At 42.0% G+C, this 23,375-nt stretch overlaps 1 protein-coding gene across 8 annotated transcripts in view; it reads left to right on the top strand.

Annotated features, from left to right (window-relative positions):
- Positions 1–23,033, top strand: part of HMGN3 (high mobility group nucleosomal binding domain 3) — a 28,982-nt gene extending 5,949 nt beyond the window's left edge. Inside the window, exons 2-7 of one of the 8 annotated variants that reach the window (XM_070559010.1) lie at positions 12,351–12,401; positions 18,073–18,102; positions 20,499–20,549; positions 21,909–22,022; positions 22,144–22,186; positions 22,551–23,033. In XM_070559010.1, the coding sequence (XP_070415111.1) occupies positions 12,351–12,401; positions 18,073–18,102; positions 20,499–20,549; positions 21,909–22,022; positions 22,144–22,186; positions 22,551–22,564 (303 nt within the window). In that variant the 3' untranslated portion in view covers positions 22,565–23,033. Of the gene's footprint in view, positions 1–12,350; positions 12,402–14,243; positions 18,103–20,498; positions 20,550–21,908; positions 22,422–22,550 lie in introns of those variants that run through there. The other 7 variants (XM_070559009.1, XR_011522528.1, XR_011522529.1 and 4 more) reach the window with 7 other exon arrangements.
- Positions 23,034–23,375: the final 342 nt, after the last annotated feature.

Genomic DNA, 23,375 nt, shown 5'->3' with positions numbered 1-23,375 from the left:
CGCATGCCATGATTTTGATAGGAATTGAATTGAATCTATAAATTGGTTTGGGGAGAATTCCCTTCTTAACCGTATTGAATTTACCAGTCTGCGTATGAAAGGGCTTGACATGTAGTAGGCCATTTATAAATGCTTGCTGAGTTTAATTGAGTTAATACTGATATAAAACCTGGTTGAAGTAAAGACAAATGTGGCAGGGTTGTACATTTTATTCATCCATGAATTCACTGACTCCATGTTAAATACACATTTATTGAGCATCACCTTTATGCAAGATACCATCACCTTGGGAAAGTAAGTGAATTATTGTTTTTTTCCAACTCATTTTGAAGTGAATGAGTAAATGCCATTATTTTTAAGGATCTTTCAGTCTGACAGGGTAGGTAATATACATATGCAAGTATTTATAATTTATGGCAAGAAGTGATCATGAGCCAAAAGAAAAGATATGAGCTATGAGCGTTCAAAGGTTTGACCAGACTGCATGTCCGAAATAAACACTGACAAAAAGTTGTTTGGTTAAAAGGGTTTGGGGTTATAGCTTTTTTCTTTTTTTCAATCTCAAGAGGATCAGGGCTGGTTTGTAACTGAAGGAGATCGGTCAAGTCTTGCTTTCTTTGAACTACTGTCAGGAAGTTCAATTCCAGGCCTGTTAGAACAGTTGAGATCAGATCGTGTGCAGTAGCTGCCTTCCCTCCTTAGGAAAGATTCAGTGACTTCTTGGTCCCTTTCTTTTAACCACTCTCTTGTGTTTTAAAGGTGGTTGTCTGGCACCATGTTTCTAAATTGGCACATGATATTTGAGTGATTACCTATTTTGAATTAACTGTGTGATCTTCCTAATTCAACTTGCCCATGAAGTCTTTGATGGCCCTGATCTCTCTTTTATCCCCTGTAGCACCTAGCACGGTAGTGTAACTTGAGCAAGTGTATGAATGAGTTGTTTTCAAGAGAAGAAAGGAGTAAGTGTAATTATTTCATATACTTGTTGGAGAGATGATCCGGTATTGTTCTGATGTTTACTGTTTACTAGCTGTGTTACTTAACTTCTCCCCGAACTTCTAAATTCCTAATTCTGTAAGACTCAGTTTTCTTATCTGTAAAACTGGGAGAAAAATATCTTGTACCTCATTGGGTTGTTGGGGAAATTAAGTGAGATGCTGAATGCAAGTACTTAGCACAGTGTAAAGCAGTCAATGGATGTTCCTTATCTTGTTGATATTTATGATTATTAAGAGAACTGCAGTGAAATAACAGGCTTGCAGTAAGCACTAAGCTTCCATTTTGTAGGAGGACGAATGGCACATGCAGTGGATAGGGAGCAAACAGAGCTCACCCTGGATGTTTAATTCACTGCAGTTATACGAGTAGACGTTCAACAACCAAATAACACAGGTCGTGTTTCTGAAAGAACATAAGCTTTAATCTGGTGCATTTTTACATGGTTGATTTTTCTCACAGGAAAAAAATATGTTTAAAAATATCTCTGTATAACATTAAAATTCCTTTGGCAAATCAGTTATCAAGTGATCCTCTTTTCCTGTATTTTCCCGGTAAAACATTGCTTTCGTTTACACCAGAGTTAAATATATTCCACTTTCCTGCAGGGTACAATTTGGAAATGGTGACTGAAATAGATACCATTTAAGCTGTCTGCTTTCATGGTACCTAGTATGTTGAACCATGATGTTAGTCTCCTGAGTAATTTAAAAATCAGTGTTGCAGATAACAAATCAAATCAAAATGTTGAATTCCTTTTTCACCGGCTGTTTATTTATTGTACATTTCACTGTCTTCTTAGAAGAGTTCAGTCAAATCACCTATTGGTTCCTAGTCAAGGTATTTATTGAGTCCAGTATTCTTAGATCTTGTGGACATGTCCAGAAACACAGCCATTTAGATAGGTCCAAGGCAGATGCATGTTCAGTTACACATAAGGTAAATGACATGTAGATTCAGAAGTAGGGAAATAGAGAAAAAGGTATTAAATTTCAAAATTGGTTTCAAAATTTAATATTTTAAGAGAAATATATTAGTAACAACATACAAATATATTTATTACCATTAAAATTTAAATAGCTACCATTTAATAAACACCTGGATGTTCCAGGCCTGATCTGTGTGCTTTATATTCATTAGGCACCTTAGTGTAAGTGAAAATACGCGTAGTTATTAGAAATAAACATATATGGGAAGTATTGTGGTATAATTTCATTACTTCATTTTATTCTCACAACAATTCTATGAGACTATGCTCATCTCACAGACAATATTGACAGCCACGGTAAAGAACATTTAGGTGTCTCTCTATGACTCAGGCACTGTTCTGAGCACTTCGCATTAATAAGCTGAATCCTCCCAGCCACCCAGTAAGGTGTATACTCTTCACTCCTCCGTGTTACAGACGCCCCCTGGCAGGGAACGGCTGAGCGGAGAGTGCAGGCCTGGCAGCCCGGCTCCAGACCCCATTCTCTTAACCACTGAGCCTGTGTGGCCTTTCACACACACAGTGAGAATATTGGGACTTAGAGAGATTCAGGAATTTCCCCTGGGTCACAAGCTAGGAAGTGCTAGAACCAGGAATTCTAAGCCAGCCCTCTTTCACTCAAGAATTTTACTCTTAACAGTTACTCCATAATATTTCCCATTAATGTTTCTTTCTTTCTTTCCCTCTAGTAACCATCAGTCCAGTCTCTTTCTATGTGTTTGTTTGTCGTTGTTTTTATCTTCTACTTATGAGTGAGACCATATGGTATGTGACTTTCTCCATCTGACTTATTTCACTCAGCATAATACCCTTAAGATCCATCCATATTGTCACAAATGGCCAGATTTCATCGTTTCTTATGGCTGAGTAGTATTCCGTTGTGTATATATACCACATCATCTTTATCCATTCATCTCCTGATGGGCGCCCAGGTTGCTTCCAAGTCTTGGTTATTGTGAGTAGTGTTGCAATGACCACAGGGGTGCATGTATCTTTATGCATTCATGTTTTCATCTTCTTTGGATAAATATCCAGCAGTGGAATAGCTGGATCATATGATAGATCTATTTTTAATTTTTTGAGGAATCTCCATACTGTTTTCCATGGTAGCTGCACCAGTTTACACTCCCACCAGCAGTGTATGAGGGTTCCCTTCTCTCCACATCCTCTCCAACACTTATTTCCTGTCTTGTTAATTATAGCCATTGTGACAGGAGTGAGGTATCTCATTGTAGTTTTGATTGGCAATTCCTTGATAGTTAATGATGTTGAATATCTTTCCTTGTGCCTGTTGGCCTTCTGTATATTTTCTTTGGAGGAATCTCTGTTCAGATCTTCTGCCCATTTTTCAATTGGGTTAGTTTTTTTGTTGTTGAGCTGTATGAGTTCTTTGTATATTTTGGATATTAACCCCTTATCTGATGTAGGGTTTGCAAATATCTTCTCCCAATTGTTAGGTTGTCTTTTCGTTTTGTTTATGGTTTCCTTTGCTGTGCAGAAGCTTTTTAGTTTGATGTAGTCCCATTTGTTCATTTTTTCTTTTGTTTCCCTTGCCCGGTCAGACATGGGACTTGAAAATATGCTGCTAATAAGGCCAATGTCAAAGAGCGTCCTGCCTATGTTTTCTTCTAGAAGTTTTTGGTCTCAGGTCTTACATTCAAGTCTTTAATCCATTCTGAGTTGATTTTTGTGCATGGTGTAAGGTGATGGTCCACTTTCATTCTTTTGCATTAGGCTGTCCTGTGGGAAATTGTTTATTACTATTCCAAGAGGCACAGGAGTGAGACGGAATGGGAGCATTGCATATTATGTGCTCCTTGGCGAAGTCTACAGATTAAACTGTTCCCCAAACTGGAAGCCCTTGGCTCTTCTGTCGTCCCAGATCTGCACCCAGTCTTGGAATTAGGAAAACTAACGCAAACCACTTAGAGTGGTGTAGTGGTTAAGAGAATGAACTCTGAGCCAGCCTACCTGGGTCTGAATCCCAGCTCTTCCACTTACCAGCAACATTACCACTGGGTAATCTTGGACAAGTTGCCTAACCTCTCTGACCTCGATTCCTCATTTATAAAATGGATATGATGCTATTTTACCGACCTCAGAGGATTGTGGTAAGGATTAACTCGCTTAGATCATTGCCTTGCACATACGTGCAGTATACATGTTTATTAAGATTATGATTATGATTATTTCTCTGGGTTTCTTCTCTTGTCCTTTTCTCTTGTCCAAGACCCCGGACCTGGCATCCCTCTGATATACACATGACCCTTCCTAGTGTGATTAATAAGGACACAGCAGCAGCTAAATCAGTCAGCGAGTGAGATCTGCAGGTCCCTCCTCTTCGTGTTACTTGTGAAGAAACTCAGGCCCAGGGACACGAGAAATGAGCCAGGCTGGAATGCAGGCTTCTGACCTCAGCCAAGTGCATCCTCTGTGATCCTATCCATCCCAAACCACACCACCTAGAAAAAGGGAACGCTCATGAAAGAGGCAACTCAGACCGGAAGAAGGTGCAAAATATTTTAAATTTTTTATTTCATATTGATGTCATACACCCATTATTGAATTATGTATAGTTACACTAATAAAATTTCACCGAATATCCTTGACCATGGCTTTTTCTTTTTTTTGGTGATCTTTTATATCTGAATACAATGTGAGATATTTTCTTAAAACTATCCCTTAGAAAAGAGAGATGCTGTTTATTTCAGTTCATCCAGAGTCTTTTACAGCAGGATTCTTACTCAGTTACTTTTATCTTTGATAAAATTGTGAACAGCAAAATATTATTTTGGGAAGACATTCTAGCCATAACCTCAGTAATAAGTAAAATTTGGGTTTTTAGACATTGATGAACTTAATAGACACAGGCAGGGGAGGAGGTAGCAAAGAAGTTGAACGTCAGTTTGATTATTAATCCTCTGCATGTGATCTCTTAATTCTGAATATTGGATTTTTAAAGATTCTTTTAAAAAGCAGTTGCAGTTTTGGAGGCTCCCAAACTTGCACCCACAGGAAGAAGGAAGCACAGCCATGCCAATGTTAAGCAGTGGTCCTGTGGCTCTGAGTAAAATTTTCGGTGTCTGTTTCATGTGTCATAGGAGTATTTGGATTTAAGGGAACTACGTGTTATTTGAAAAACTGCATAAGAATTTCATAGACACTGCCCCCATCTGTGGAGGGAAATTAATGTTGTGTGAATCAAGTAGTTGAGTTGTGTGTTCATTTTAGCAGAAAAGTGACATAGTTATAGACAGGTCTTGGTCTTTCTCTGCATAGGTTATTTGGATTTTTTGTCCTAGAATGCTTTTCCTCTGCTAACCAGCTCGCTGTTGGACTACTTTCTTTTCTCCAGTCTTCGGTTTGTAACAGAAAATATAAATTACTTTTAAAAGAAATTTTAAATAATGAAAAACCAATAATTTTAAAATATTGACCAGCAAGTTAGAGTAAAATCATCTCAAAGTAATATGTCCCCTAGGTTAAAAGAAGTGATTGCTGAGAACGACCTGGTGGTGGTGTGGTTAAGTTTTCACTCTCCGCTTCAATGGCCCCCAATCCGGGGAACAGACCTACACACCGCTCATCCAGCCGTGCTGTGGAGGCATCTCACATACGAAATGGAGGAAGATTGGCAGAGATGTTAGCTCAGTGACAATCTTCCTTACCAAAAAAAGAAGAAGAAATGATTGTTGGTTTATCTGCAGTGTTATATCTACTCCCAGCTTTTCCACGTTAGCATGGATAATCCAGGAGTTGAGACTGGAGTTGTCCTATGGCTGCTGCAAATGATTACTTGAATTTCAGACATACTCTAGGCTCTCAACTAATTCACTTAAGTTATGAAGTAATAACTCTTGTCACTTAAAATCTTGAAAGTAAAGCTCTTAAGAGCCTACGCTTACCAGTAAAGACTTTTTCAACTTTAATATAAGGTCCAGCACTCAGAAGCCTGAGCTGCCCTGTTTCTTCTCCTGTGTGGCTAAGAAACATGGCGCCAGGAGGTACTAGCCTTACTCTTCCCAGCCTCCTGCCACACCCTGTGTCTTTCTCTGAAGTGACAAATCCACATGCTGATGCCATCTAGAGCTGTTCCCAACCAACTGTTGAAGGTCGTGAGGATTTTCCTGTCTTCTCTGATACCTTCCTCAGTTTGGAGAGAGAAAATTGGGCTCATGACCCCAACAGTGACCCTCTGGATGGTGGTAAGTGCCATATATTGAAAGAGAAGTTCAGCGTTGGGTCGCTTTTCCTGTTGATTCCTTAGGGGTGGTCTATAGATAAAAACTCCGAGTTTCTTTTCTTGGTTTCCTGATAAGAACTGCTGGTCCTGTTGTAGTCCTAAGGAAAAATACAGTTGTATCCCCTTTGGTCCATTTTCATGTTCTCAGGCATCTTTGTGTAAAGAATGCGTACGGTACAATTCGTGAGCTGCTGAGGACATTCTTGCCCTCTCTGCCCAGCTCTCCTGCCACCAGCGCCAGAGCGAGAGTTCTGAATCTGCGTCTGAGGGCTCTTGGCTTCCCTTCTTGCCCAACTCCAGTTTCTTCATATTGGCACAGATGAAGCAATTATGAATTATACGCCTTGAACAGAAAGGAGGAGGCAGTGTATGAGCCAGATTTATAAGCCATTGAGGACGTACAGAAAATGCCATGAGTAAATCTAGTCACAGAGCTCATGTTAGGGCATGGTTAAACTAGACTTAGTGGAGCAAGTTTGCTGCTGGTCTTTTTTTTTCCTATATTGATAATATTTTTATTTGGAAAAAAATTTAAATACGGAAAAACTCAGGAAATAATATAACATACCTATTTACCCACCAATCAGAATTCACTGATTTGCACATTTTATCATATTTGCTTCAAATCTTTTAAAAAAATAAAGTTACAAATCAAGTTTGAAAAACCGTCTTGGTTCCCTTCCCTTATCGGCCTCCCTAGAGATAAGCATTATCATGAATTTGATGAGTATCCTTCCAGTCCATGATTTTAAGCCTTTACGATATGTATGTCATATATAAATCCTAATACTGATTTGTGCCTGTCTTAAAATTTGTAAAAGTGGAATCATACATGTGTATTCTTCTGCTGCTTCTGTCACTTGGTATCATCATGAATGAGAATAATTTGTTTAGCTATACTGTGATTACTAATACACTGGGACTTTTCTTATTTTGTGGTTTCTATTTATCCTATGTTTGCCTTTGTTTTGTGCTTTCCTTCTCTGCCTTTTATTGGTAAAGTTTGCTTTATTCTACTCTTCCTGATTTGGAAGTTTATAGATCCAGTTTCTTCTGAACATTTTTAATAGCTATCTTTAAATTTTATTTTAACAGAATCTAAAATTATTCTGTGTCTGTGTCATCCTCCAGAACAAAACCAGGCCCTAGCATGCTCTGACTGCTGATCTGGTCACCTACTCTCGTCCTTTGTGGTGGCTATTGTCTAAAACTGTGCTATCTAGTATGGCAGCCACTAGCTGCCTGCGACTCTGAAGCACTTGAAAAGGATGAACTGAGTTTTTCAATTTTATTTCATTTTAATCAATTTAAATTTAAAACCTGATATTAGATTCAGATATTAGAAAATTTTAAATATTTTGGGAACAACTTGGGTATGTGAAACTACTAAATATCTTATGAACACTAACTACAGATCAGATATTCTTGGTGAAAATTTAGCATTTGAATAGGGATGTGCTATAAGTGTAAAATACATGCCAGATTTTAAAGGTTTAGTACAAAAAAGTTTGTGAAATACCTTATTAATAATTTGTGTATTGATTATATGTTGAAATAATATTTTCAATATGTTCAGTTAAATAAAATATATTATTAAAATTAATTTCACCTATTTTTTTTAAAGATTTTATTTTTCCTTTTTCTCCCCAAGGCCCCCCGGTACATAGTTGTGTATTTTTAGTTGTGGGTCCTTCCAGTTGTGACATGTGAGATGCTGCCTCAGCATGGCTTGATGAGCAGTGCCATGTCTGTGCCCAGGATCCGAACCGGCGAAACCCTGGGCCGCTGAAGCAGAGTGCACAAACTTAACCACTCAGGCATGGGGCCAGCCCCCTCACCTATTTTTTTACTTTTTTTTTTGAGGAAGATTAGCCCTGAGCTAACATCTGCTGCCAATCCTCCTCTTTTTGCTGAGGAGGATTGGCCCTGAGCTAATGTCCATGACCATCTTCCTCTATTTTATATGTGGGACACTTGCCACAGCATGGCTTGATGAGTGGTGTGTGGGTCTGCACCCAGGATCCGAACCAGTGAACCCCAGGCCTCTGAAGCAGAGTGTGCGAACTTAACTGCTACACTGCCGGTCTGGCCCCTATTTTTTACTTTTTGAAGGTGACTGTTAGAAAATCTGAAATTACATGTTGTGTTTCTATACTGCAGCACTGGTATAGGATTTCTATTAAAACATTTTAAACAAACACAAAAAATAGGTATTATTATTATCTACAGGTAATGGTTAATTAGATTACCTGTGTCTTTTATACTTTCTGCTTATATAATTTCCTTCTATCTGAATTCATTTTTGTATTTCTGAGTTTGATCCCTTACTAATAGACCCTTGTTGAAAGAAAGGCTCTGTTAGTGGTAAACTTGCTTAGTATTTGTATTCTGAAATGTCTTTGTTTTGCCTTCACTCTGAATAATAGCTGGGTATAGAATTCTAGGTTGACAGTTTTCCTCAGCTCCTTGAACGTTACTCCATATTTTCTTACATTTGTGGTTGCTGGTGAGAAGTAATTCTTTCTAGATAGTCCATCTCTTAACTGATAACTTTTAAGATTCTTCTGTTTCTTGACGTTCTGTAGTTTTATTACCGTATGTCTCATTGTATTTGTTTTGTTTTGTTTTGTTTCCAGTTTGTTCCCTGGTGTGAGCTTTCCATCTGGAGGCTCATGACTTCAGTTTGGGAAAATTCTCAGCCACTAATGTCTTTTCCTTCCTACTAGTTCATCTGTTCTCCGCTTCTGAAATGGCTGTTAGGGTATATGTGGAGCCCCGCAATGAGCCACCACGTGTCCTAACCTCTCTTTTATGTTGTTCATCTCTTTATTGCTCTTTGTTGCATTCTGGGCTGATTCCTCAGCGGTCTATGACAGTTCATTATTTCTTCTGCTATCGCTGTTCTAGAGTTTACGTTTTGAGGTATTTTTATTTCCATGAGGCTACTTTTATTTTCAGAATTTGTAATGAAAAAAAAATTCAACTTCCTGTTGCTTTTTGCCGAAGTTCGGGCCTTCTTGGCCAATTCTCTGTCCCCATCCGGTCACCAGTTGCTCAGTGATCCACCTGCCTGCTGACTTGCCCTCAGGTCAGCTCTCAGTGGTGTTCCAGGCTCCCCAGAATTCCTGCTGTGCCTTCCATCTGGTCACCATATGTGTCCCCCTCCCCTTTGCTGGCTCTCGACTCAGTACCCATGCCATTTGGTTGCTGAAGGAGCTTCAGATAATGGGAATGAGACCCTGTTGTTTGACCATGGTTCTCTGCCCTCTTGTCCATTCTGGGTTCTAACTGGTTTGGCATGAGCTTGCCCTGTCCTGGGGAGTGGAGCAAGAACCCCTCTGCCTTGGAATTCCTCATCTTTCCCATCAGCCCCCTAGAGGTTGAAGCACATCTGAGGTCATCTGTGCACACCCCCAAGCCTTGTTTCCCCCTCTTCTTTGTGTTTACTCCTCCCAATCCCTAAGGACAAAAACTGGGGTCTTTTGTTTTCAACCCTTCATACCATGCCCTCCTTCCTGCCCCCAGCCTGATGGCTAAGTGTGCATGGTGGACCGGGTGTGTGATCAGCCAGCCTGAAATGGTAGGTCTTTCTGAAAGAGTAGTATACCTATTCCTCTGTCCAACAAAAACAGATGACAAGATTGTGGGGAATCTGGATGTAAAGAAATGAGCTCAGCTTTAAGGCTCTTGAATATAATTTCATATTTGATAATTCAGAAGACTCATTAAGATCTTGTATCTTTTATTGCATAACATCTGCATAACAATTCACAATCTATGAAATTCTCTCTCCGACATCTTGCTTGATTGTAAGCATCACCCTTTCAGTTAGATGTCGTTGCCATCTGTCACTCACAGATGAAGAGACTGAGCCACTGTGATCAAGTCGCTGCCGCAGATCACACAGCTCCCAAGTGGAGAGCCGGGGTTCAGGCTGGTGTCCTGACCTGCATTCAGGCCACACTGCTGCACTGGCCCCAGGGTAAAGATCAGTTGGCTTGTTCCTGACTTGTTAGTAGAAAGTGCTGTGGAAAGATTGCCAGAGAAACCAGCTTTGCCTGGAATTGTAGCTGTTCACATCTAGAGTCTTACATTCATTCGTCTGAAGGCATTAACACCTTTGGTTATACCTGCTTTTTTCATGTGGTGTCGTTCCAAGTTTCTGTTTTTCAATAATTTGCATCCAATACAAACATTATTAGATCAGTGTTTAGAGAGTGAGGTCTTGATCATATTCCCTATCACTAATCCATTGCATAGGAGAATATTGAAAATAATGTCGTTAACGTAAGTTTTTTTATTTTTTTAAATGTCACTTAACATCAACCATAGCTATGCGCTGCTTCTTTAAATGCCTGTCAGTTACAGGTGGAGGGTTCCCAGGTTGAAATCTACCGAGTGGCCTGACAGGTATGGACAAGAGCCCAGTGCTCCTGGACAACAGAGGCGCGAGTTTATAGCCTTGGAAGTGAGCAAAGCCGAAGGCCCACCTAGGGGTTGTCTTCATGTGCTCAGACTTTCTAAGATTTTGCTGTCTAACTCAGCTGACCTCTGGAACAGGAGATCTGTGAAACAGACATTCCTGTGCCTGAGAGTCGGGAACAGAAAATGGAAGCTCTGTTTCTCTTCATGGAGAAGGTTCCATGGAGGAGGGGAAAGTGGTTGGTTGATTTGGGAAACGGGAGAACTGTGTGGACCTGGAAGGTTCTGGAGAGGAGCAGATGATAGACTGTGGGTAACAGGCAGCCCTCGGGGAGAAGAGGAGGTTCACCGTGTCCTTTGCCTTGAAGAAGAGCTGTTGTCTTTCCCAAAGACTTAGTATACTTCTGACCTATGTTTTACATCTTATTTTGTAATCTAAGTTTTTTAACTTAGCGTTATTTTATGTGGACTTTCCATGTATTCACATAGACTATTTTTAATCTCATTGCATTAATGGTTAGTAGTTTGCTTAAACAGTTCTCTATTATTAATTGATCAAGTGAGTTGTTTCCAGTTACTCCATTTTAGAAACAGTACAAATAAAACCATACTTTTACAGTTTCTTTCTTTGAGTTGTGGTTCCAAAATTGGAATTACTGGGTCGTCGTCTGATTAGTCCTCTGTGTTTTTTTCATATTGCCAAGTTGTTCTTTGGAAATATGATGTTAATTTACAGTGTCACCAGCCCCACCAAGCAGTGGGTTCCATGATCTTTTAACTTTTTTCCTCATTTTATCGTATAAGGTATTACCACATAGCTGTTTTATTTTGCTGAGCCAAACATTTTGCCCAATGTCAGTTTGCTATTTGTATTTTTCCCTGGTGGGAACTCTATTTGTATCTTGTGTTAAATACTTTAATTTTCTAATTAATTTAATTGTTTGAATCATATTTATTGTCTTTAGCCAATAAAAATATATTGAGATAATTGATGTGTCATATAGATCTAGGTATATTTTCCCCATTGTGTGCAGCCTGTGAAGGAGTTGGGTTTGAGCTGTCATGAGAGTGGGCAGGTGCTGCCTCAGGGGATGGATCAAAATGAGGAAACAGATCAGCTGGGGTGGCAGGGCCCTGAGCTATCCTGCAGAGGCTGGGAGCGTGGTAGAGACGCTGGAGTTGATAATGGAGATACAGTAACCCATGACACACTGTCAGGTCATATCAAGAAATGGGCTAGAAATCAAAGCCAGCGAGTCTGGGATGAAAGCATGCTTTGCACTTGGCTTGGGCTTTCCCAGCATCCTGCCCTCATCTTAGAGAAGCCAAGTGACTGGAACGTGCGCTGCATCCCAGGCACCCCTGCCTCTGACTGCTGGGTCCCTGTTCTTTAACTGGTGGTAGAATCATCAAAGATCAAGGAAAATTCCTTAGGGAGAGTGTACCTTGAGAACAGGGGCTCATCTCAGTTCTTTCATATTCCTGGTCTAAAATTAGAGCAGTTATGCAGATAAGTGCAGTGTGTGTGCGCGTGTGTAGGTGTAAAAACACATCCTTTTACAAACGTACTTTTTCCCCCACAAAATATCTGTTGGCTTATGTGGTCCAGAGAATTGAAATAGCTTTTTTTTTTTCAAATCTCCCTCTAATGTGTGTTTTCCAATTTAAATACAATTTACTGAAATATTTTCTTTCTAGTCTCCGGAGAGTACAGAGGGCAAGGATGGATCCAAAGTAACTAAACAGGAGGTGAGTGTATCTTTGACATCCTGTATTTAGTGATTTAACTGGAATTTTTGATATTGTTATGATTGTCTGCGTCTGAATGAACGTTCTTCTAAACAAGGCTGTTGAGACCGCAGAAACCAGACAGGAGTGTCGCTGTGTAGTCTCGCTTGGCCTAGTGTGTTTCAGTGGGGTACATGGATGAGACATTTTCCACTTACAACTTCCAGGTTGTTTATATTTCTACCTGTTGGTCCTGCTGTCTGTTAGAGCAGATACTTTGAATTCCTTCTGGGCAAAAAGCAAGATAATAGGTAAATTCATCAAGGAGAACAAAGTCTGCCTTTCACAGCAAGGAAATGAAAGACTGTTGATTTAATAAATTCTCTGCTCCAGTGAGTGAATTATAAATTACTTTTTAGGTTCGGAATATTTGCCTAAGAGGAATCATCTCTGAAGTCAAAAACTACAGAAGGATACACAAAATGTCAAAATGTTAAAGTTGGATATTTTTAATCGAGAAAATTCTTAGGACTTGAGATAATTGCTTAGGCAATAATTCAGGGAAATGTGTGCTAAATACAGAGACCTCTGAACACTGGGAACATGGAAGACAAGCTTGCCTTTGACCCTCCGTGGTAGCATCGTGAACTTCTAAGAGGAGATGGATGAAAAAGTAGCAAATGACATGGTAACTGTGATGACAGCCATTCACTTTTGCACAGAGCTTTACAGTGTGTGGAAAAACTGCAGCTCTTCCCCTTGAAATTATAAACTAAACAGGGTCATGAGAGAGACAGAAACAATGTCTAGTTACAGGTTCTTTGATTGGGTGGTTCATATTGTTAATAATTCAGAGGAATTTGTCACGATGGCAAAACCCCCTACACAAGATTTGTACAAGGAAATTCATTCTGCCACATGGAGAATCTTTAACAGTATCTAAAAGAAATAAGCTAAAAGCAAAACAAACAAAACTGCCTGTAACCAAGTCCCCACCATCCATTTACCAGCTTTCAGTGTCTAACAATTTGGGAGGTGAGGTTTGTGATCCAGAATCAAGTCACTAAACATGCTAGAACCAAGCAAAAAATGATAAATGCTTCAATTTTCTTGGAAATTGCAAACTGTAGTTTGTAGGGCAGTTGGCTAAGTGTAACGAGCCTTAATGTTTTTAGATTTGGGCACAAAACGCATCTGGGTTTCTCCATAAGGACTGCCGTTTACATTGACCTTTCACTCAGAAGACGGACAAACCCTCGCACACGGCACATCTTGGTGGCGAAGTCTCTCCAGTCCTTCTACACTGAAAACACGAAGATATGTGAAAGATTTTCGCTTGTGCAACTGTCTTAGACATATTATTTTAGCCCCAGAGTTTTAATGATTTCTATTTTTAAATTATTTTTAATATTTTGTATTATTGCTAACAAAAATAATTTATCTTATTGCCAACAAAACCTTTCCTAGATGAGACTACTTCTCACTTAAGCCAAGACCAGGTTAAAACTCGTAATAGGTCTTCAGGACATCAGCCCAATTGTTTGAAAAGTGAAAAGGTCGTTCAGTTAGCTGCTGGTTTAGGATAAGAACTGTCAGACAGTCTGTTGATTGATTTTTTTCCCCCACTGAAGTGACTGACTCTTCTAGTTATGTCATTAAGGATGCACAGACTTGATTGTATTGAATAGATGTCAGTTCCAGGGGGATCCTCTTTTGAAAATCCTTTTCCACTGTCATGATATTTGAAGGGCGTGGTGCAGAGTATAGTACTTGGACAATAAATGGCCAAAACAATATATTACAATTACTACACTCGGCAGTTTACAAAGCCCTTTCACATCCATTGTTTTATCTGATCCTTAGGATAACCCTAAAAGGAGAGCACAGCAGATTCATTCCTCAAGAGAAGTCAGTGTATTGAGCACCAGTACTCTGCTGAGCACTGCTTTGGGCCCTGCTGATTCCACAGGGATCAAAAGAAGCTACAGTCTGCCTGCGTGGAGCTCCCATCTTAGTGGGGGGAGAAGGGGCATAAAATAAAATAACTGGATATTTGCTATGAAGAAAAATAAAGCGAGGAAAGGGAATAGCGAATGTCAGAGAAGTGCTATTTTTGATAACAAATAGGCAGATGATATTATCATCCCCATTTTTACTAATGCAAACAAGGTTCTCAGAAAAATACATGATTTTCCCAGTGTCACAACCTGTTAATTGCAGAACCAAGAAAGATATCTGAGTCTCCTGATTCGAAATCCTCCATGCTCATGCCCGCTTTGTGGTAGTCATAAGTCTGATTGTCCGGTGCTTTCTCTCTGTCTTCCCTGTTCCCTGCCACGGCTCTGATACACATCTTTCCCCACTTCCCAGTTTTGCAAAGAAGATAATTTCTATTTAGCTCCTTATTTGTTTGGGGGAATTAAAAGCAACTTGACTTTTGGGTTTTGCAGGGAAGTACATGGTCAGGCTTAGGAGCAATAAGAGATCTTGTAAAAATAGAAATGCTTCCAAATTCCAATGGAACAGCCCACGTGCATCAACCCGTATTCAGCAAAGTCCAGTGATTCTGCTTGAATCTCGCTATCCCGGTGAACTTTGTCCTGGCGAGATTCGACTTCCATGCTGCGTTTGAAGTCAGGACATTAAAATAAAAGACTCTCTGTCTTTCAGAGTAGGCTTCACCAGAATTTTCTCCAGTCCAGGGGTGATCATTTACTCTTGCTGAGAAATTCCTTTGTGCCCAGCACCTGTAAGCTGCCTGACAGACCCTCGCATTCCTGTTTCTGTGGCTCTCCTGGTGACTTTCCGTTCTGAAAGTCTCCCTTCCTTCCCTGAGAATCACTCTTTTGACCACTTTTCCTGAAAATTCACACTTAATCACAAATGGAGGAAAGTTCTTATCTTTTTTTGTAGTAATCCTACCCAACAGCCTGAATCCCAAGTAAGTACCTCAAATTCTAGTGTTTGGAAAAGGAAAAAATAGCAGTCTAGTCTATTTTATATCCAGTAAATATAGTTCAGTCGTTCATAGGTTTTCAGGCTGTGAAAGCTGCTGGAACTTTCCGGGAAGGTGTTCACACTTGCATGCATAACCAGTACCACTGACTGACTGAGGGCAAGGGTCGTTCCACTGTTTGTAGTGAAAAAGAAATTCTCTTACCATGGTTCCTGGAAAGGAAAATTTAAGAAAAGTCTTTTTTTTTATGGCATAGAAAGAAGAGCTGGTAAATTTTAGGCAGGAAGTCATAAAATGATTTTACAATATAAGAAGGATGTGCTTTTTGGAGATTGGTTGGTTTAGGCAGCCTAGAGAGACAAACTTCGCTTTTGCCTTCATTTCCTCGGCTTTTTATCTCGAATCTCTTGTGCGGGTCCTGAATTAGAAGGCGGTAGTGAGCTCTTTGGATCAGCACAGCCTCAGGCCCTGCGGAGTGGTGCCGTGGATGGAATGTCTCTCTGGAGATCTGAGGGCGCTCTGGCATCACGCTCCCTCTTTGGCATGTTTGGGTGGAAAGGAGAGGAGCAAGAGGAGGGCAGTTGAGGAACTTTTCACGTTTTGGCCTCACTTCAGTGAGATTTTACTCAGGACAACCAGTGGCGGATAGGGAGGCAGTTATGAGTAATGGTTAATGTTTAGCTCCTTTTCTGGACCCAAATTGGGTGGTGACTGAATTGTGGCCTGAGCGTTTCCCCCCAGTTCACACTTGCTGCTCATTTCTGGTGTCCACCCGTTGCCTTCACCTCAGCATTTTCTGAGGGCCCCTGCTGGGCATTGGAGCTACAGGAATGCATGAGAAAGACGGCCCTGTGCAGTCAGGGTACAGACATGAGACAGATGAGGTGAACGGTGAGGTAAGGCCACCATGGTACACTAAGTTGACGCCGAGTGGAGAGGGCTCGTTGAGGTCCAGTCACCCCTCTGTTTCCTCTCGGAGGGCATCTTTTTGGCAGTCTTCTGCTGGCTGCACTTTACTTGGGAGATGCTGTGGATGGTTCTTGAGGCCACACAGAAGCTTCCAGGTTGAGCTCTTTTTGGTAGCTGGCAGCGTTCCTTTGCTCCTCCACGCTTGGAAAGCATGCTGAAGAAGCAGAAGTTGCCCCTTGCTGCCCAGTTTAATTTGATACGGTTGCCTTTTCTTCAGTGGTACCCGTTCACGCAACTGAACAGGCCTCACAGGATTTGGTTCTAGTTCCCAACGACTCGTGAGAGCATCGCTGTGAATTCGCCCACGATAATCCAGAGGCCGCGGCACTTCCTGTGGAGCATCTGATACAGGCTCTCCTCCCCACCTGTGTGCCGAGCTGTGCATCCTCTTATCCAGCGCAGTGAATATATCACAGCCACCACTTAACCTGCAACGCCTCCTGGCCTCCGCACCTTCTACTGCCCGGCCTCACGTCCAGCTGTGATCTTTCCTTGAGACCCCAGAGTTAAAATTATTCATGGAGCCTCTGGCCCTTTATTTCCTTCTATAGTCTAAAGAAAGATAAGTTCACCTTCCTCTGGCTGTTTTCAGCAAGAAAGTTCTTAGATGTGGAGATGGCAAGAAATATTTCTTCCAGTTTGGCCTGCCCAGCTGACGTGGACTCACCCGAGCGGGCTTCAAGAATCTCCTGATTCCCGGCAGCCAGGGCCCGGGCTCCTACTGACCATTTTTGCTGACTCCCTTAAAAAATTATTTAAAACAAGTAAAGTCTGTGTAAGGCAGCAAGAATAAGAAAAAAGCTCGAGTTCATTTTTTCAGCAAATATTCTTGAGCATCTACTATATGTTAGGTGGTACACTCTTCTACTAAAGAAGGAACGGTGAATAAACGGGTAAAAAGTGTGGAGTGTTCACTTCTGGAACACTTGTGGGGAAGGCGGTTGTCCTTTGAGAATGTGAAATCCTTTGGGGAGCCGTCTTTTGCGGATGGTAAGCAGCCTGTCAGTTCTGTATGCTTCTTCCTGAAATGCCTAGAACAGTTCTGATATTTTAAATTCTCTTGCAGTCTCATTTGCTGTTAACTTGTACCATCGTTGAAGAAAAGATTCCCTGAGAAATACCAGTCTCAACAGTTTCTCTAAGTTTTCTAAACTTCCAAACCAAAAGATTAGTGAACTTTTTACTCTATTTAAATTTTTAAACCTGTGCATTTGGTAGATAAATAAATGTGTTTATTTTGTTACAGGTAAAAGGAAGTCTTTCTTGTTCACTGCCTAAGATTTGTAGTCACTTTCTTTTCTAACATGGTAACAAGGCAGGGAACTCCCGCAGTTTTGGTTTCTACACAATTATACGTGTCCTTTGTGTTAACTTATAAGCTTTGGCTGCATCTGTAAGGAACAAGAGTCAGGCTGGAACCAGATCTTAAACAGGGCCTCAGTGCTCTTGCTGTCAGTTTCGTCGCAAAAGTAGATTATGGTTTGAGTCAGAGCGTAAATTCGTCTTCCTTACCTTTTCTTACCTGCCACACCCTGAAGTGGGAGGCCGTTTCTTGGGGCCGTGTGCCTGTCCCTCTTGGGAAACACTTCCTCTTGAGATTTAGGGTGCCCGGGAGACGTGGGGTATCTTTCAGAGTGCTCACCTGGAGAGGGTGATGGGAGTCAAACGTTATATTCTTTCAACAAGGTAAGATGTTAAAAATGATTTTTTTTAAATCTACTTGGTGCGTATAATCACAAAAAGAATATTTTCCCTTTTCTTTTGTAGCCCACCAGACGGTCCGCCAGGTTGTCAGCGGTGAGTACTTCAGACCCCTTGGTGTGAGTTCTTGGGAGCACACGTTCCTTCTGTCCAGAGCACAGCAGCCAAAGGAAGATTAAGGTGGTGATTCCCTTGAGTTGTTGTATTGACTTTTTGGAAATTGCCTGGCTCACAACTTCTAGCAGATTTGACCGGTGTTGCCACGCAATTCTGTTGACGAGATGTGTTGGTGAAAACGTGGCCAGCCCGTTGCTGGGAATATGAAGCCCAGGGAGGTCTTTGATGTTGCTGGATCTCTCAGTGAAAGAAGAGCAGTAAGCCCTGGCCTTCCAGTTCCACATATGATGTGCTCAAGTGGACAGCAGTTCTGCTCCTCTGTCCAGGACTCCTGCTTCAGTCAGAATGTTCAGAAGGTTGTCTGAATCGTGTACTTTACCTTCATTTTGAAACTAGAGATTCTTTGAAAAAGTGGTGATTCTGTTTTGCCGCTCAGAGGCTCGCTCTTGGCCGGGCAGGGCAGCGTTAGATTGCAAAGCTGGGATACGCAGGGTGACTCTGGCCTGCGGGGAAGCTTGGATGCCATCCTCAGCCAGCGCCTGTGCCCGGCATGGTGGAGGGAGGCACAGCAGAGATGGGTGTTAGGACTGCTCACAACTCAGAAGTATAGCTGAGTTTTGGGCTGGGTGAGCCGCTGTTTCACGGAGTCCCAGCCTAAGGAGGCGACATCAGAGCCCCCAGGAAGATTAAGAGCTGGGAGGAGCGGGTGCGTGCGTGCACAGTGACTCCCGATTCGGCCGAAACCCCCCCGGGGTGGTGTGCGTGTCCAGCAGTAAATTTCACCACGTTTCAGAGGTTAGGTTTTCACTCTTTGTAGATTTAACTCCAGATTATACTGAAAGCCATTGTATCCATGAGTCTCTAACTGTTAAGGGGGTAGACTTTGTAAGTCAGAAACCAAAATTTAAAGCCAGGCCTTTCCTGAGCCCTGGGAGCCAGGAACGTAAGCACCTTCCTCGGAGGTCGTGCTGGCGGTGCTGCCGCAGGGCCTCCTGAGAGGCCTCGCCTTCCCTGTCCCGTGGAAACGCTGCGCCAGGAGGGGTGGGGGGACGTGGCTGTTTTACAGAAGATAATATAAAAGGAAATTATTTGCTGCAAATTGGAAAAACAAGCGTATGGTAGTACAATATATCAAAGCGCAAAATAACAAAATTTTTAAAATCCTAAAAATTGAGGAGCTATGCAAGCTCCTGTTTTGGGGAAGCGGACTACAGATTTAAGGTGATAAGAAGATTAATAAAAACATTTCTTCCTTTTCAAGTTCAGTTTTCTTTTTTTATTTGAAAGGTGATATGTAACAGCCAATGTTCCAGAATTGAACTATCTGCAATTTCACTTCAAGCCCTTGATGAAAAGGGCCAGATTTCGAGATGAGCCCAAACCACCGCAAGGCACTGGGGAGACCCTGGCCCATGTTCTCTATTTAAAAACTATTCTTCCTAGTGCCAGGAGAGATGTACACTTATTTTTTTTCTAGCTCAATGAGAGACAGATTTGCCCTGAATATCCATAGAAAACCTGTGGTTTAAACTGGTTATCTTGCCCAGCGTCCTCGTGTGCCACGCAGGGTCGGGCCCTGGGGAAGCGGCCAGGGCCGAGGCTCTGTAGACGGGTCAGGGCCACAGGGCAGGCGGGCACTGCTCACGGGAGCGGGAGGAGAACCACACGAGGCAAGAGAGAAATAGTTGCCTAGTGGGCTCTTTGGCTAATAAGATCTGTGAAAACTCTTAAACTTTGGGAGCTAACCCTGGACATTTTCTCATTATAATGCTGTTCTTAATAAAAAGCTCTAGGGACAAATGAGCCCAGTGTCTGGGTGGGCGATGGCGTCTTCCACCTTGGGCTAGTGTTGGAGGATGAAGGTTGGAAGAAGCTCGGCTTCAGAACTGGAAATCCACGTCAGAGCTGGAAGGATCTGGCCGATTTGAAATCCTTCCCTGGCGGCTGTCTTCATTACCGGACGGGCTTTGCCTGTGATTGTGCTGTGATTTCTAGACTGTTGGAAGGCCAGTGTGACCGAATTCGTTGAGTCATTTGACCAAGGGCCTGAGTCATTCCTCTTGCTGCTGTGCTGTGATAAAAGGAAGTACAGAGACATCGGAGAGAGAAGCTTAAACCTGTTCCCGGATTGCTGTTGTGGACCAGGGAATAATGAGTTGGCTTTTAAACCTCACCTGCTGTTCACTTGAGAACCCAGGATGAAAACAGTCACAAAATACAGACTTCTTTATGCTGTTACTTGATGCTGAAAACAGGACGAAATATTTTTTAGATGACGAAATCATAGAACGGACTGTTGTCTTTTGCAGTCTTTGTGTTCCTTTTGGTGCTTGAGGGCTGTTTTTTTTCAGTACGTGTATGATTTATCTTTGCAGAAACCCGCACTACCAAAGCCTGAACCTAAACCAAGAAAAACGTCTGCTAAGGTAAGAGGTGCTCCCTCCCCAACTTTGGCGTGCTTTTTTTTTTTTTTTGGCTGAGGAAGACTGGCCCTGAGCTAACATCCATGCCCATCTTCCTCTGATTTATTTGTGGGACACCTGCCACAGCCTGGCTTGACAAGGAGTGCTAGGTCCTCGCGCACAAACCCTGGGCCTCCAAAGCGGAACGTGCGAACTTAACCGCTGCGTCACTGGGCTGGCCCCCCACTTCGGCTTTTTAAACCATGAGTAAATTATAATTCCATGTCCAAAAGTCATCCAAGGAGAGAGCCCATTTAGTGATTCAGGCTAAATATACTGACTAGAAAACTGTGACCGCTGCTGCAGGCTTTCTGCAAACGCACAAAGCACAGTTTTATGCTTTACCAGGAGTGTGTCTTCCATTTGGTCAGTAAAGCAAAGGAGATCAGAGCATGTTGCTCTGAGAAGCCTCATGTCCGGGGGGCTTGGTGGCTGCCTTGGGATCGTGCCGTCCACTTGACCCTCAGAGGGGTGAGCCTGGGCCTGGGCGACACGCCCGCCCACAGGTCGATGAGTGGCAGGGGCTTCTGACTCCGCATAATTACTCCTAGTGGGCCAGTATGATGACTAATAATAATCATATAATGATTAATACGAGCAAAAATACCAACAGACATTTATATGGCCCTTATATATGCCAGGTCCGTTCTGATTGCTTTTCTCCTAGAACCCTGGCATCAGTCCTGCCAAGGTAGGTACAGATAGTCTGCTTTGCTGATGAGGAAACTGAAGCACAGAATTATTAAGGAGCTTAACCCCAAAGGGCTTTTCTGTACTCTGCTCTTCAGAACATGATCCCGTGTTGTGAGTTATTTGAAACTGTGTGTCTTGTGGCACGAGTAGGTGATCCTGAAGCAGGACTCGCTTCTGTAGTGTGGTCTTAAAAGCAGGCACTTTTCGCCATCTGGTCCTTCATTTTCAAGTGCTGTCTCAGCTTTGTAGTCACCCGAACCCCGGGTCCCCATGTGAGGTGTTGCGCTTCTGGGTTCCTGCCCACGAAGCCTCGTGCTTCCCTGACGCCGCTGTCACCCTCTGCACGGCAGAACCCTGCGGCGGGAGGGAGGCCCCCCACATGCGGGACGGGACTCCGGGCTTTCCTGGAAGGGAAAGTCTGTGGACTTGCTGGGCAGCCTGTTGCATTTTCACAGAGACTCAGTGTAACGCACTTGAAGCCCAGCAAAATTGGGTTCCTATTTCCCCTAAAAGCCATCGTACCAGCCACAGGGGTCCTCTCCCCGTGTTTGGAGGGAGGCTGACTGATTTCAGCCCACATCGCACCACGTGTAACACGCTCTGTTTGCCTGTGCTTTGATCCTCTGTCAGAAAGAACCTGGGACAAAGATTAACAAAGGTGCTAAAGGGAAGAAGGAGGAAAAGCAGGAAGCTGGAAAGGAAGGTACTGCACCATCTGAAAATGGTGAAACCAAAGCTGAAGAGGTACTTTTCCGCAAACACCTCCCGCCGATTGAATCAGTGTCTCAAAAGAAATTGCTCAGTCCTTCAGCCGGTGATAGCACGTTCATAATGTCTCTTCTTATTGCCTGTAATGTTATTGCAGATCCACATCTCTCGCTCAACCGTTAATGTCTCAGCCTCCAGAGGTACCCCACCCAGCACACTGTCAGTAAAGGGGCAGATTGAAACAGTGAGAGTTCAGGGTACAGTAGAAAATTCTGCATGTTTGCAGTGACTAGAATCAGATCGTAGTGTGGTGTTCTTTATTCTGAACAGTGGGAGCGTGCAGGTGGAGCTTCTGTGGTCGTTTGGAAAGCAGAAAGCAACAAATGCAGCAAAGTGTATGCGTAATAAATCCTGCCTTGTCTGTTTTACACTCAGAGGTGAAATAGGTTTGCAGTAGAGCTGCTAAAAACAGGTGTTCAGAAGTGTGTGTGTTGATGGGGTGGACTTTTCTTTGGCTTCTAGAACTTTTAATAGTAACTATATCTCTTTTTTCCTTTTTCACAGGCACAGAAAACTGAATCTGTAGATAACGAGGGAGAATGAATTGTCGTGAAAAATTGGGGTTGCTCTTGTGTACCTCTTGGGACAACTTTTAAAAGCTATTTTTACCAAGTATTTTGTACATGCTAATTTTTTAGGACTCTACTAGTTGGCATACAAAAATATATAAGGATGGACATTTTACTTTCTCATAGTCATGCTTTTTGGAAATTTCCGTCATCCTCAAGGAAAATAAATACAGATTTAATGTTGGAAGCTGTGTGTAAAACTGATTGAGCATTCCATGCACTTGGTTTAAGAATTTAGTCCTGTGCATACTGTGGTGTTTTTACGGTGCATATTTGAATTTTTCACGCAGTTTTTCTAGAGCAATAATTAGTGGTGCTTTTGTACCTAGGTTTTATGTGGTTTTAATGAAACATGGATAGTTGTGGCCACCTGCTGACTATTTGTGGTTTAAAATAAAAGGTTTTCTTGCCTGCAAAATACCTGCCTCTTAGTAATGTCTTTACTGAATTTAATCAGTGTTCTCATTTTATTGTTGGAGAAGATGTAAAGAATTTCTAGTCTGTGCCATAACGGTATCTCTAATAAATCAAATAGTATTGCTTCTTAGTTGTCCTGCCTTTAAAAATGTTAGTGTTTTAATAAAATCACCTATGAGCACCAGTGTAAAAGAATTACCTCTAACGTACTTTATATCGGGAGTGCCCAGCAATGATTACCGCAAAGTAAAACTTCATAAAACTCTGCTTTTTTTTTGAAGTCCTTATAAACAGGATAGTGTTCTGCTAAACCAGAGCTCGGGAAAAAAACGTAAACTAGGTG

This window comes from Equus przewalskii, chromosome 9, assembly GCF_037783145.1.
Source record: "Equus przewalskii isolate Varuska chromosome 9, EquPr2, whole genome shotgun sequence".
NCBI classification, from domain to species: Eukaryota; Metazoa; Chordata; class Mammalia; order Perissodactyla; family Equidae; genus Equus; species Equus przewalskii.
The sequence above is the reverse complement of the archived record's forward strand: the minus strand, read 5'-3'. Positions and strand labels throughout refer to the sequence as shown.